Source organism: Aythya ferina (genome assembly GCF_964211825.1).
Source record: "Aythya ferina genome assembly, chromosome: 20".
Taxonomy (NCBI): domain Eukaryota; kingdom Metazoa; phylum Chordata; class Aves; order Anseriformes; family Anatidae; genus Aythya; species Aythya ferina.
In genome coordinates, this window is record NC_140318.1 from 11339195 (window position 1) to 11353603 (window position 14409).

Here is a 14409-nt window from a genome sequence, read left to right on the forward strand (position 1 = left end):
CCCCCCTGCCAAAATGACTCATCCCAGAGCAGTGAGTGCAGCCTGCCCCATGTCCCCGGCTGCCAGGCATCCTGATGGATGGGAGTCAGCTCAGCCCTCGCTTCCGCCGCCCGGATCCAGTGACCCGCCATGCCCCAGCTGCGGGGACGCGAGCGGTGAGAGCCTTCACCGAGCTGCCAAAAACACTGTGGGTTTTGTGGCACTTTGGTTGTGATGGCAGCAATCCACCAGCTCGGCAGGAACACAGTCAGGGCATGCAGGGACAGCACATGGGACACGTCCCCACGCAGTGCCCTGAAGTGACCCTGCCCAGGGGGGCCAGGGTGGTGCAGTGGAAGGGGATGTCACACATACCCCAGTGCCCAATACACCCAGGCAGAGCAGGAGAGCTTACGGGGGTCATGAGCAGCGCTGACAGCTGTTAATGGTGTATTTTTAACCATAACAGCAGTAAGGGCCTCTTTGCCATTTGCATGCCCAGCAATGCAGCTGCCTCGTGGGGGAACAGCCCATCTCAGAGAGCATCATTGCCTGACATGCATCAGGGAGGCAAAACCACTGCACCCCATACAGCTACACAGTCACTGGTGCAGTCCCCCAGCCTGGAATACCACCAAGGCTGGTCTCCAGCAGCAGCAGGACATGGTGGAGGAGCTGCTGGGAACAGGAGGCTGCACTGGTGCCATGCTCAGGGCAGGCAATCTGGTGCTGGTGCTGGTGATCACCTCCCGAATTCATGGGGTGCTCTTCCCCAGGTTGCAGCCCTGAGGGGATAGCAACTCCTCAGTGAGGGTTGTTCCTGTGGCTGAGCACAGATCTCGCTCGTCACACTGGCGGATGATTGTTTATGTGCTGTCTCCTGTCCCTGCAGGCTGCTCCACACCATGCGAGGAGAAGTCCAGCCGGACCTGTGATGCTGCCCAGCGCACTGAGACCACACAGAGCGAGTGGCTAGAGCGAACAGATCCATGTGGGGCAGCTGTGGGACTGGAGGAGGGCACGACCCTGCAGGTTGCTGCCATCCCCCCTGGGGTGCTGGACAAAGCTGAGCTCACTGACTTCTACTGCTGCACCCGCTGTGGGAAAGTGTTCTGGGAAGGGTCCCATTTTGGACGTGTTGTCTCTCAGTTTAAGGATGTTCTTGTTATCACGGGGGATGAACAGAGCATCTACAAGCTGAGCTGAGGGGGACATGGGGCACAGGACAGCTTGGCAGTGGAACAGGGACGATGGGGATGCACTCCCCAGATATCCTGAGCAGGTTTGCATGGAGTGGGCTTTGGTTTGGGGGGGCGAGGCTAGAAGGTGTGCTCACATTTTGGGCTCCACGGTGGAGGGGGCTGTCCTATTTGCAGTGGCAGAGTGATGGTTTTGGTGGTTTGCAACATGACAGCATTAAATCAGAAGCATCTGGAGAAGGGATGTTCAGCTTTATTTCTGCCTCCCTCCAGGCTGGGCATGGCAAGAGGGTGGCTGAGCTCTCCAAAATGCCATGTGGGTGCTGCTGACTCTGTGGCACCCATTGGTCTGCAGCGCCCTCACACCAGTGAGGTGTGTCCCCATCCAACTGAGCCACACGCTGCTCTCCATGAGGAGGTCAATGGGGGGGGGGGGCGATCCAGCACCCTGCTCTGTGCCTTTCTGCCGGGTGCTGGGAGCCAGGAGCAGCATCCCTAACAGCAGTGCGTTGAGAAAGCTTCTCTGGTACCCAGCATGCTCCCCAGGCTGTGGGACTCATTCCACATGGCTCTGCATGATGCCACCATCTGTCCCCAGTCTCCCTCTTGCCCTAGCCCCATCACCTGAGGCTCTCCAAGCTGTTCCACAGACACACTGGGTGGGCACAGGCTGGGGGTGCTGAGCAATGCTTGGCAGCCACCAAAAACCCCTGTGGGTACACCAAGATGCCCTCTGGCACCTGCATCACCCTGCACCCCAGCAGAGCAGGATGGCTCCAGAGGGAGCTCCTGTGGGTGCAAGACACCTGGCCAGCTCTGTCAGCCCTGGGCAGGTCCATCAAGTAGCCCCCATGCCCAGGGCTCTGCGTGACATACACAGGAGTGGCAGTACAGCCTGTGGTCCCTCCATCACCAGGAGCCGGGGCTGCCAGTGGGACCACCCGGTGTCCAAAGGTGGCTGCAGGGGTCACTGGAGGAGGCAGGCTCCCAGGTCGCAGCAGCAGTGAGGTGAGGAGCCCTCACAGCTTGGTCCTGTAACTCTGGGTACTGTTGGCTGGCGTCTCCCGTCCCATGGACAGGCTAAGTGCACTCCACCCAGTAACAGAGGAGCATTTGCAACATTCCTCCCCTAATCCTAGTTAACTACCAGGCACTGATGTTATTGCTAACAGGGCCCGAGGGGCTCTTGGTTTAAGTGTGACATTTACAGACCGGTGAAATGCCTGCCCAGGCAGCTTACTCTGAAATGTTGACTTGCTTTCCCTCTCTGAGTGCTCTTGGCCATGCGGTGGGGAGGGCTCCTTCTCCGCAGGGACATTTCACCCAACGCTTCTTGATCCCCACCTGAGCCCTGTGGCAAAGGGGCCCAAGGCAACTCCCTCTTGCCTCACAAAAACACTTCTTCTACCCCCCTTTCCATGAGCTCCTGCTGTGACATTAGCACAGGCACCTATCATCTCTTCTTGGCAGTCCCTGCTGCACAGCTGGAGCTGGACATGCCACCCCAGTGAGCTCCTGCCACCACAGCTCAGCGTCAGTATCAGGGGCTTCCCCCGGCTGCTGACATTTCCATTCCCATCCCCTTTGCATTGCCATGATGCAGCCGTTTTGCTCCAGTCCCAATTAGAAGACAGCAGAGGGGAGTGGGGCTGCCATGGTGCTGCCCAACAGGGTTCCCTGACCAAAACCATCCTGTTTTAGCAAAAGCTCCGCTCCCAGCCACCCCATTGCCTCCTTTCTGAAACGTGCCACTCTGCAGCTGCTGGTGGCTCCTCCTGTAACCGCACCAGGCAGGTCGGCTGCTGGATGCTGGCACAAGCAACCCTCCCCACACGTGCATCAACACCTCAAGCCATGCGGTGCATAGAGGATTATTTCTCCTATGGGATTAAGCTGCCTTGTTCTCAGTCATCATCATTTATCCATTGATTCTTTCAGTTTCCCCACTCAGTTGCCTACATATTTTGCATAACCTAAAGGAATTGTGTTTCATTTCCTAGTTTTCCAGCCCTGAGCTCTCTCTAGGTGGTAGTGCATTTTTCTTAATTCCCTCTTTATCTGGAGTTGGAATTTCATCTTCCCTTTTACCCTGAGGTCATTTTTGCCTGTTTCTGATACAAGTTTGGGACCGGGCAGTGGCAGCCAAGAAGAAGCTGTTTTGTTAAACTGACATCTTTAATGGGCACTCCTGGCCTGGTGCACTGGCAATTGTTTACAGGGCTTCTAGTGCTGGAAAATCAGTTAGTGGAGGGACCAAACATGCATTCATGGGTGATGATACAGTGATCTGGAGACAAATAACCTGTTTTTCCATGGCCTGGGCCAGTCACCATCATTGGGGCACAATGAACTCGTCCTGGGCCTTCCGGATGAGCTCCAGTATTGAATACCCTGTCAGCACAGGGCTTTGTGCACTAGGAAATGATCATCTACCCCTTGGGGAAAGTCTGAGTGGTTTTGTTACTGTGCCAATGACACCACAACCTCAGGCATCATCTCCCTGCAGATGACATTACCTATGATAAGAGGTGTTCCTCCTAGATGTTGCTGGCAGATGGTTAAAAAATGCCTGTCCCCTATTCCCAAAGACAGCATTCAAAGCAATTGTGTTCACTCTGAGCAGTTGAGATTCCTCCAACTTGAGTTGTTCCTGGTGCTGTGGCAGGACTGTGGCCTTGCCGGACAGGGACACGCACAGACAGAGGTGCTCTCAGTGTGCCAGCTGCACTCCCAGCAGCATGGACCATCATCCATGTTCTCTCATCCACCTTTGCCTCCAGCTCTGAAGCACTGGCTCTTGATCAGACCTTTCCCTCTCCATCCCTTTCCCATAGGTAGGAAGGAGATCTGGGAAAGTTGCAAACAGGGTCACTGCTGAGGCACCCCCAGCACCCACCTGGGTCATCCCTGATCCACATCCACCCCCTTGAGGATGTCCTGCTGCTCTCAGCCTTGGGCTGCTGTGCTGGCAGCTTCAGCCTGATGGATCTGAACAGTTGAGCTGTTTTGGGGTTTCTCCATTTGTCCCTGTGGATCCAAGAGTTCTATTTGATGCCCAGAAATGGCGTAGCACTGGTCATATCCTTATGCTCACCCACTTCTGATGCCAGTACTCTGCAGAACAGTCATCAGCTCAGCAACACGAGCCACCTCCTCCATGAATGCTCCTAGCTCATGCCTTGCCATGTCCTTCTGGGCAACCAGACCCCGCAGCTCCTCTGGAGGTGTAGGGACTCTGTGGAAAATCCTTAGAGCAGAGGGAGGACAAAGCTTGTGCTTCACCCACAAGGCAACAGCATCTCTGTGCAGACTTGTATATGTCAGCATCCTGCCACAGTTCAAGGAGGCTCTTGGGGTTTGCTCCATGAGGGCAGAAAATGGGAACGGAATACAGCAAGACTGTCCCCAGCCTCAGTGGTGAGCAACACATCTACCCCCTCGTGGGTAATTGTGTAATGACGTGAACCCCACTGGACCCAGGTAGGGGGAAATTTCTGAGTCATACAAACACCTGAGTCATCCCATCCCCAGACGGCAGTGAGGAGGCTGGAGCTGCAGCTATGAGCGCTGAGCCTAACGAGTTATGTTTTCAGACAGATTGTGGGCATTTTGGTGCTTTGTTTACTGGATTTTTCTGAGCCATGGCTTCATGCCTGTCTACCTGACTTTTGCACTGAAGACAGCTGGCTGGAGGGACAGCAGAACAGCTGACCCTGTCCCTAGCCCTGGAGATGGCTCCTGGCCACACAGCTCTCTGGAAGGGGCCCCTCTGGTCCTTGGGGACCTCACAGGAGGTGCCCCTCTGGTCACTGGGGACAGCAGGGTTGCCTCCTGGGCACCTCTAGAAGTTCATCAGCCTTATGCCTCCCTGAATTTGGGGGCTGTGGCAGATCAGCCTCAGCTGCTGGCAGTCAGGTGCTCTGGGTCAGTTTCACCACAGCAGGATCTGGTTTTGGCCAGGAGCAGCCCAGGGCAGTCTTTGCATGTGGGCATGGCACAAAATGACTCCCGTGGGTCTGCTCCAGCTCAGCACTCCAGGGGATGCGAGGCAGTGGCTGAGACCCAGGTATACCCATGTGTGCTCAGCTACAGCACCTCTCCCTTCTGCTGCTTGAAGAGGAGGATGTGGAGATGCCATCTGTGCAGCAAGGTTATCTCCAGGCATAGACACAGTCAACATAAAACTCCAAGTCAGACCAGCCTTGAGCAGCATCCAGGAAGTAATAAATTGTCCGGTTTTCAATGGTGGATACACATCAAAGAGAATTAAACCAGCTTTTTAATCAGCCTGCAATATTGTTTCCCTATCTGGTTTCTTTAAAAAAATAAAAAAATAAATCCCATTGTCTGTGCCATACTAATGTTTAACATTTATTAGGGCAGTATTGTGTCCTTCATGTTTTTATGGGGCTGTTTGATCATGTGTTTGAAGGGCAGCTTGGGCAGCTCCTGCAGGGATACAGGCTCTGGGTGGCCTGGACGTGCCAAGAGCCGCCCGATCCCCGGGACACTGCACGTACACCCCAGATCTGCCTCTGCATTGCATGTCATGATCATGGAGAACGCTGTCATAAAGTGGTGCTAAGGAAGCATGTTTTTTTTTTGTGCTGTCAAAGAAGGGCCTAGGCTGGATGAGAACACTGGAAAAAATGTGGTTTCCTTGGTGGCCTTTAGCAGCATCTCAGGATGTGTTCACCTGTTTTAGCATCTCCTGCTGAAACACCCGCGTCCTTCTGCACCTGCTGGGAGTGGGAATGCCGGCACTCCCCCCTCCCCAGGGGCCGGGAGCATTTTGGGGTGCAGGAGCAGCCACCAGATGGCCCATGAGTGCTGCCAGCCCTGACCCTGGGCTTTTCTGTTCAGTTCTGGGGTGGCTCCAACTGCCATGACCCCACGGAGCCCCAGGAACTCACACGCTGCATCGGATATCAGCCCAGTTCCTCTCCTCGCCTTGTGTATTTCTCACATATCCTTCGGAGTTTGATGGAGACAAGGTGTTTGGCACTTGGGCCAGTTTTAGTTTACAAATGAATATATCAACATTGTTCCTCATCAGGCAGGAATGTGCTTCCCTCCCTTCTCCCCCACCTTATCCCCATCCCCTTCCGAGCAAACTTCCTTCCTTGTGTAATCTGGATCGGAAACCTTGCCGCATGTTTGACCAGCTCAGAGGAATCAACTCCGCTATCCCTGGTGTGATTTCATGGCTTCAGCCAGGGCCAGTCCATCCCAGCACACGGCAGGATGAGGGCTGGAGCTGAGCCACTCATCCTCAGGGCCGAGGCTCCCTCCAAGCGGGCGCTGCGGAGCCAGATGCTCTGACCGAGCTCCCAGTTGCTCGGCTGCCGTTTTCAAACAAACCAGCACATTTCTGGGCACAGACCCAGCCTTGGCGAGCCTGAGGTTGGCTGCAGGCTCAGGGCATTTTGCTGCCCTGTGCTGCTGAAATGCTGCTCCCACGGGCTGGGGTCAGCTCTGGCTGGGGGGCAGCAGAGGGGAGAAGTGTCAGTGCCATGTGAGAGGGATATTTGCATCAGGAAGATGTCTGCTCCCTGGGAAAGAGCCTGGGACCAGTCCTTTCTCATCAGCCTGCCAATATGTGGGCATGACTTTCAGGCAAATGAACTTCCATCCTCTAGCGTGTCTCACTCTATGTCCTGTAGAGAGTTATGGCTGTGTCACCCCTGAGCCTGCCCTGACCCTAGAAATATCCCCACAGAGCAGTCACTGGGTCCCCTTGCCAGGGTCAACAGGCTGTACCACATCTCCTGGTGGAATGGAGTGGTGGGAGCTGTGTGCTGATGGCCCCTGATCCTTGCATCCACTGCAAAGTAGCAGGCACGCAGAGTGACGGCTGTCTCTGGAGACACGGTCTCAAGCACAGTTTGGTCCGAGCGTGCGCAGCTGCAGCAGGGACATCAGCCAAGGCAATGCCACGGGGTGGCCCGCAGGGCCAGCAGCTGGAGAGCCCTGTGTGCAGCCAAGGGCAGGAGCAGCAGCAGCTCTCCACCTCCGAGTGTGTCAAATTTGGTGGCTGTTTGCCTGAACAGCATTTTCCTGCTGTCAGATACGTGGAGGCTGTAGGCTTTAGGCGGGGTTTGGACATCGTAAGTGCTGCAGCATTCCCAGCAGGATAAGACCCAGCACTGAGGAAGGCTGATAAGACAGAGATTGAAACCACTGCGTGGGCTGAAGGCCAAGCCAGAGTGGAACAGACGAGTCTGCACAGCCCTGTACAAGTCACTGCAGACCCTGAGGGGCATCGAGGTCCTGCTGCATAGGGCCGCTTTGCAGGGCTGCTCCCTGGACAACGATGGACAATCCCCCCAAAGACAATGAGCACACATGGGACTGTGACCATGCTCGAGATGTGCTCAGGTTTTAGACCCTGTTTATCATGGGCTGGGTGGGAGGAACCATGTGGAGCATCCCAGCTGCCACCCATGGGAAGTGGCAGGTCCCCAGCACACATCCCTGCGATGCCCCCCATGGTGTGGGTGTCCCAGGGGGACCCAGGATGCCTGGATCCTTCTCTTGTCCCCAGGCTTCCCAGTCACTGAACTGCAACAGCTGCAGGGGACCTGCACACTTGTCCTTGCCACACAAGCCAAAGTTTCCTTTGCAAACCTCAGCTTCTTCAAGATCTCCCTGCCTGCAGTACTGGCAGAGGGATCGGCCCAGCCTGGGGCACTTTTCGGGTGTTGTTGAAGGCTCACAGTGTGTGATGTGCCCATGTTACCCAGCTGGTAAGGGTGCGAGGCTGCTCCCAAAGCCATCGCCCCACATGTTCCTGCTGTGAGCAGAGGGGGATTCGCAGCACTTCCCTGAGCACTCTCTTCCCTGCAGCTCCCTCCCAGGTTTGGGAAGCAGCCTCCCCGGGAAGGGCTCTCCTCCACCCACCCGGGCTTCCAAAGATGCAGCTATGGGAGGGAGAATGTTCCCAAAACCACGCTGCAAACAAGCAGCCTCAGCACCCAGCACAGGGCTCCCTTCCCTCCCCATGTCCTCTCAGCCAGGCAGGGAGCGCTGGCAGAGCCCTGCATGGCACCTCTGTGGCTCTGGTGACCCACGATGGGGACACAACACCAGCCTGGCCAGCCCTGGGCTGCAGCAGTTCCTGCACTGCCTTTGAGCTTCCTCCCAGCTCGCAGCAAGCCGAGAGTGTGCGCAGGCTGATTTCTCTCTTGCGCGCGCCTTTTGCTGGGTCTCTGTGCTGGGAAGAAAAGCTCTGGTCTTTCCCACGCTCTCCGACACATTTTAATGAATTAAGTGGGGGCACGCCCCCTCGCCGCCTGCCCCGGATCCGTCCCCCTGGCTCTCCGACTCCCTTCAAGGAGGCCTCCGGGGGTGGCTGGACTCTCGCTGCCTGTCCGCCTCGCCCGAAGGATGGGCACTGCCTGCTCGGCATTTTTGGAGAGGGCTCCAATGTACCCAGCCCATAGTGCTGAGCCTGGCGCGGCGGTTCTGAGCCTGCAGTGCCACCAGGAAAGCAAATGGAGGGGAGGCAGCAGTCCCTGCCCATCTCGCCCCAGACTCTCCTAAGCAGGGGGAAATTCAGTTGTCACGTCTCACGCCTCTGCGTTTCTCTGCGTGACCGTTCGCTAAATGCGTTACAGCACCGGGCTGCTTCTCCCCTCCTCCCCCAACCAGCGGCAGCGCCGGCGCTCTCTGCGGCTTCCCCTGTTCTCAGAAAGGAGCAGATAAATCACAGGGTGGGACTACTGGTTTTGCAAGGCACTGCTGAGTGCTGGGCGAAGAGGAATGCCTCTCGGGGCCTTCCAGCACACTCGCCGTGGCCCGTCTGGCCACCTGAAACCCAAAGCGGTGTCAGAAGGCTGGCCTGGCTCACTGAGGGCCGCAGCAATGCACCCGGCTCGTCTCCGGTTACAAAACCAAAACACAAATTGGAGCTGAAATGCACGCTTTCAAAATTGCCTTTTTCTTTTTTTATTTTTCCTCTTTCCCTGGCCCCGTTCCCAGGCAGAGTCCTGCCCCCACCTGCCAAAGAGGGATATTTGCATGACTGGGTTCCTGCCCGGGTTGTTATTTTTCTCACCAGTGTCACTGGCAAATGCAGAGCTGCTTGTAAGGACGTAGCTCTGGCCGAGTCCCAGACCAGGAGGTGTGAGCAATTCTCAGTATCCCACGGCTCACTAAAGTGCTAGAGCACTGACAACTTGCAGGATTTGGCCCATAGCAGATGCTAAGCCAGTTTGCACCAAATCAGCTGCCCTGGGATATTTAGGAGTGGAAAGGACAGGGTGAGCTGGTGCCAGCAGAGACCCCACACCAGACTTCCTCTGCTCAGAGTGAAGAGGAGGGAGCCCCATGGTGCTGGAGCTGGGGGACCACAGCCCTCGCGGTGGGGACAGACAGAGACCAGCTGCAGGCACCCCGGGGGATGGTGACCCTTGTTTAGTGACCCTGGTCCGCAACTGCAAGCCAAGTGTCCTGGGTGTCACAATCCTGCCATTGCAGCCGCGGCACCGTTCAACTCAGGCAGAAGCAGCCTCATGAGCAGATGCTTTCCCTTTGCTGGGCTCTTGAGTGGGGCAGCTTCCATGGCCATGCAGCTCCAGCCTTCCCCGGGGGTCGCGCTGCCAGGGCCACTCACTTTGCCAGGCTGTGACAGGACCTCAGTGCAGCTCGGGGTGCGGGGCAGCCACAATCCCCTGTGAACCATAGTGGCTCCAGGCACGTCCCTCCATTCACCCCAGATAGAGGAGGCCAAGGATTGCCACTCGTGTCCCCCACTGCCACCACAGCCGGGGCAATGTGGGGCAGGGCCACTGCCTCCGTCCTTGGAGGGGGGAGGGAGGGGGAAGTCTCCTCACTGATGTCATGGGACAGATCTGACTCAAAAACCCTGAGGCCACCACTGTGTCCTGTGCTGGGGGATGGTGGTGCCCACCAGGGCCATGCATGCAGCAGTGAGGTGTGCCTGCCAGTGCTGTGGGGGCTCCACATCCCAGTGGTACGGGAGATGTCCTGAGAAAAGCTGCAGGGACACAGGACACCAAAATGGGGGGGGGGGGGGAGGGGGCGCTGCAACCCTACTGCAGCAGCAGCTACCAGTGCAGTCCCAGCACCACCACCCCTAGTGATCACATCAAAACCCTCAGTTTTGTGTTGCACTTCCATATGGCACCTTTATATAGAGCGATGCACCTCAATGCGCTCGCATTCAAAAGATGTGACTGGGAGAGCTCTGGCTAGAGGAAATTAAATGGTGTGGAGTGGAGATAGGACTGAGGATGGGATGGTGATAGATATGAGACAGGGATTAGGATGGGCATGGAAATGGGGATTAAGATGGGAATGGGATGGGATGGAAATGGGAGTGGGAGAGGGATTGAGTTGGGCATGATGTGGGGGTGATACAGGGGGATGGTATGGGAATGGGATGAAGATGGGAATGAGGATGCGATTGAGATGGAGATGGGATAGGGATGGGGATGGGATGGTGACAGAGATGGGGGTGGGCACAGGCATGGAATGAGGTTTGAAATGGGGATAGGGTTGGGAAGAACTGGCTGCAAAGAATAGACCTAGAGGAGTGGTCCCTTATGGAAGCTGTCGGTCCCTTACATCGGAGTCAGGCAGGGCCGTGCTCACTTCAGTGCTGGCCTTGACTTCTGCTGCCAAGCCAAGAGCTGCTTTCACTGTCTGGGTGAGCCAGTGGCATCGCTGCTGCCTCGCAGCCCCCATCAGGCTGGGTCACCTGCCTCCAACAGACAAGCCAGACCCAGTGAGGGAACGAGCAGAGCACCAGCCCCAGTCCGCCCAGCCCCAGGGAAAAGCCACAGGAAAACACCATTGGGCAGCTCGTGCCCTGAGCTCACAGTGCAATCCATCCAAGAGCTCTCACTTGATCTGGGCAGAATTTGGCAGCTGGCTGATTTGTCCCTTTCCACCCCCAAAGCAACATGCCAGCAAGGCCAGGTGAGAGCCGGCGTGCTGGCATCTGCTGGCCGGCTGCGGGGGCCCTTGGAGCAGCACGGGGCTGCCATCGCCGTGTTTTATGGCACGCTCCTTCCTCTCCTCACGCACTTCCCGCCCTGCTCCAGCCGACCAAATGCCCCACGGAGGCGGATGTGCTGTACCGGGGGGCGCGGAGTCCTGGGGAAGGGTCTCTGCTTTGCACCAGCCTTTGCCATTTGTTCTTCCCTGGGCCAAATGGGCGCCGGGGGGGCTCCATCCTTCCCAGCGCCGTGGTGCACCATCCTCGGTCCCCAGCAGTGCACGAGGCTGGGGGCAGCAGGCGGGAGACCTCGAGTGCTCCAGCACCGGCCTCGCCAGCACGTTTTTGCTCGATGAGCTGATTTTGTATCCACGCTCCTGCCTACCTGCAGCGGCCGCACCGCAAAGCGCTCCCGCACCAGGAGACCCCATGCGCGCCGTGCAGTGGGTCCTAGCCCGGGCACGGCCCCCAGGGACCGAGTGAGCGGCACCGAGCCTCCCGGGGCCGGCTGCACCCCGCGGAGCCCGGGGCAGGGGCGCCCCGCATCTGCCCGCACACCGCTCCCGCTCCCGGCCCCGCGAATCCTCGCGCAGCTCCCGCGGCCTCGGCAGGGAGCCCGCACCTCGGCCGCTGGTGCCCCCTGCCTGCGGCCAGCACGGCCGAGCCGAGCCGAGCCGAGCCGGGGCAAAGCGAGGCGGGCCGGGCTATGCTGAGCCCGGCCAAGCTGAGCCGAGCCGCGCCGTGCGGGACCGCGCCGTGCTAGGGTATGCGGAGCCGGGCCGAGCCGAGCCGAGCAGAGCCGGGCTGTGCTGTGCTGTGCCGGGCCGGGCCGAGCCCAACAAAGCGGAATAAGCGAGGGCAGGCTCAGTGCCGCCGGGCCGCGTTACTCCGGGCCGGGCCGGGCCGAGCCGAGCCGAGCCGGCTGCAGCCCGGAGGCACGGGGCCGGGCCGCGCCCGCCGGGGGGGTCGGGTCGGGCCGGGCCGTTCCGGGCCGGGGGAGCCCCGGGCCAGCCCCTCCCCCCCGCAGCTCGGGAGTGGGGGAAGGGCGCGCCCCGCCCCCCGAGCGGCCGCTCCAATGGGCGAGCGGGCGGCGCGCCCCGCCCCCCGCCCGTCAGGCCGTGCTATTGTTATGCAAATAAAAGGGGGGGTAAAAGGCGCGGCGCGGGGCCGGCTCCGCTCCAGAGAGGCCTGGGCGCGGCGGCGGCGGCGGCGGCGGCGGCTGCTGCGGGGCGCGGAGCGGCGCGGAGCAGCGCGGAGCGGCGGCCAGGACCCGCCGCAGCCCGGCCCCGCATGCCCGGCCGCGCGGGGTAGCGGCGGCCCGGCCCAGGCGGCGGCGGCGCCGTCCATGCGGGGCGTGAGGCGAGCGGGGCCGGCGGCAGCATGAGCCAGAGCGAGGTGTCGCCGTGCGCGGCGCCGCCGAGCCAGCGCGTCTTCCAGGAGGCGGTGCGGCGCGGCAACACCAAGGAGCTGCAGTCGCTGCTGCAGAACATGACGAACTGCGAGTTCAACGTGAACTCCTTCGGGCCCGAGGGGCAGACGGCGCTGCACCAGTCCGTCATCGACGGCAACCTGGAGCTCGTCAAGCTGCTCGTCAAGTTCGGCGCCGACATCCGCCTGGCCAACCGCGACGGCTGGAGCGCGCTGCACATCGCCGCCTTCGGGGGCCACCAGGACATCGTCCTCTACCTGATCACCAAGGCCAAATACTCCGCCGGCGCCCGGTGATGCCGCGGGGCCGCCCCGCCGCCTTCCTGACATGTCAAAGCTGCTCGGACTCCGTGGTTTTTGTGGTTTGGTTGTTTTTTGATTGTTTTTGTGTTTTTTGTTTGTTTGTTTTTTGGCAAAGAAATCTGGGGCCCCGCAAAGATTTACTGAAAGCAAACAAACAAACACACCGCCATTTACCTGCTTCTAATTTTGTTTTTCTTCCAAGGGTTGTTTTCCTACTGTAATTTTTTTTCCATCTACCTCGGCTGCACTCACAGTATTCACGGTTTCAGTTTGACATCTGGTCAGATGCTTTAAAACGGTTGTCCCCCCCCTCCCCCCGCCCCTCCCTCCCCCGTAATATTTAATCCTTTCTCCCCTCTCCTCTAACACCCGTGGTGGCCTGTCCCTCGATTTTAAAGTATTCTGGCTCAGAAACGAATTCATTTCAACACCTCCCCAGATGCACCCACGTCGCCGGGCGGTGCTTTCCCCCGAGCCAGCTCCGACCACGCCGGGACTCGGCGCCAGCGCCCGGGCAGGTGGCTCCCGGCAGCCGCCGGCCCCGTCCCTGCCCCGGAGGGGGACGCGCGTCTCCTCCGGCAGGCTTCGCCCAGTGTCTTCCTACTGCTCGGTTTCATTTTTTGTTCTGTTTTGTTTTTTTGAGGCAACTCCATTGGAATATGACAGACTTGGTTTTCTCGCCCTGCCTGATTGCTTTTTGTGTGTGTGCTGGGTTTTCTGTTTTTTTTTCTTTTTTTTGTGGGTGTCCGAAGAAAGTCTGCATCCTCAGCCGATTCTTGAATCCATTCAGCACACGTGAGATCACAGGAAAAGACGTTGAATCCTTCCTTCTGGTTTTGTGTGTGAAGGGAGGATTAATAAACCCTGAACTTTTTTTCATATAAAAAAAAAAGTGAAATAAACTCTAGAGGCAGAGGATTTGCTTTTGCACAGAAAAGGGGCGCGAGCGCTCTCTGCTGCCTAGAGAGATGCCTGAAAACTACTGAGAAATAGTTTGGGAACTTTTTTCTTTTGGTGAAACTTGGATAACACTTCTCAATGCAGAATGATTCACTTGATGTATGTAGAGTCACCTGCCTTTTATACTATATATATATATATATATAAGTATATATATATTTATAAAAGAAAGGGAGGAAGAAGAGAAAGCCACCCTAAGTCGCATTTTGAAGTGACTGCACGTATAATCGCAATGCTGCTTTTTATTGCTATGGCACAAGAACATCCATTTGGAAAATGCGGAAAATTTCAGAAGTCTCCTCTCTCCCCCTGGTCTTTCATCCCTCTTCTGTTTGTCTGCACTAAAACCAACCATATCACTGCCATCTCCCTGTTCTTTCCTCTCTTACTCCCTTTATCCAAACCATTACAATTAAAAATAGTTACCTGCTGTTTTTTTGGGTTGTGTCTTAACTATTTATCATGTATGTATATATTTGTGGGTGAAGTTTGTGAGCCTGGTTTTTGTTTGAAGCTGGTGGTGAGTGTTTCAAAATATGGTTTGGGAAATATGCTTTTTTTCCTAGTCTCAAAACTAAA

The 14409-nt window shown here is 57.5% G+C and overlaps 2 protein-coding genes across 14 annotated transcripts in view; both read left to right on the forward strand.

The window, feature by feature from the left end:
• The window catches only part of EXD3 (exonuclease 3'-5' domain containing 3), a 300789-nt gene extending 295268 nt beyond the window's left edge, over window positions 1–5521 (forward strand). For all 13 annotated transcript variants that reach the window (XM_084494495.1, XM_084494500.1, XM_084494498.1 and 10 more), the window contains one exon: window positions 872–5521. In XM_084494495.1, the coding sequence (XP_084350621.1) occupies window positions 872–1185 (314 nt within the window). In that variant the 3' untranslated portion in view covers window positions 1186–5521. The remainder of the gene's footprint in view (window positions 1–871) is intronic.
• A 6816-nt stretch (window positions 5522–12337) lies between these two features.
• Window positions 12338–14409, forward strand: NRARP (NOTCH regulated ankyrin repeat protein). Its single transcript, XM_084494657.1, has one exon. It carries the CDS (start codon window positions 12520–12522, stop codon window positions 12862–12864), a length of 345 nt encoding a protein of 114 aa, XP_084350783.1. The 5' UTR covers window positions 12338–12519; the 3' UTR covers window positions 12865–14409.

Excerpts from the sequence above, each read along its gene's own strand:
- NRARP (XM_084494657.1), top strand. The coding sequence starts at position 12,520 with ATGAGCCAGAGCGAGGTGTCGCCGTGCGCGGCGCCGCCGAGCCAGCGC.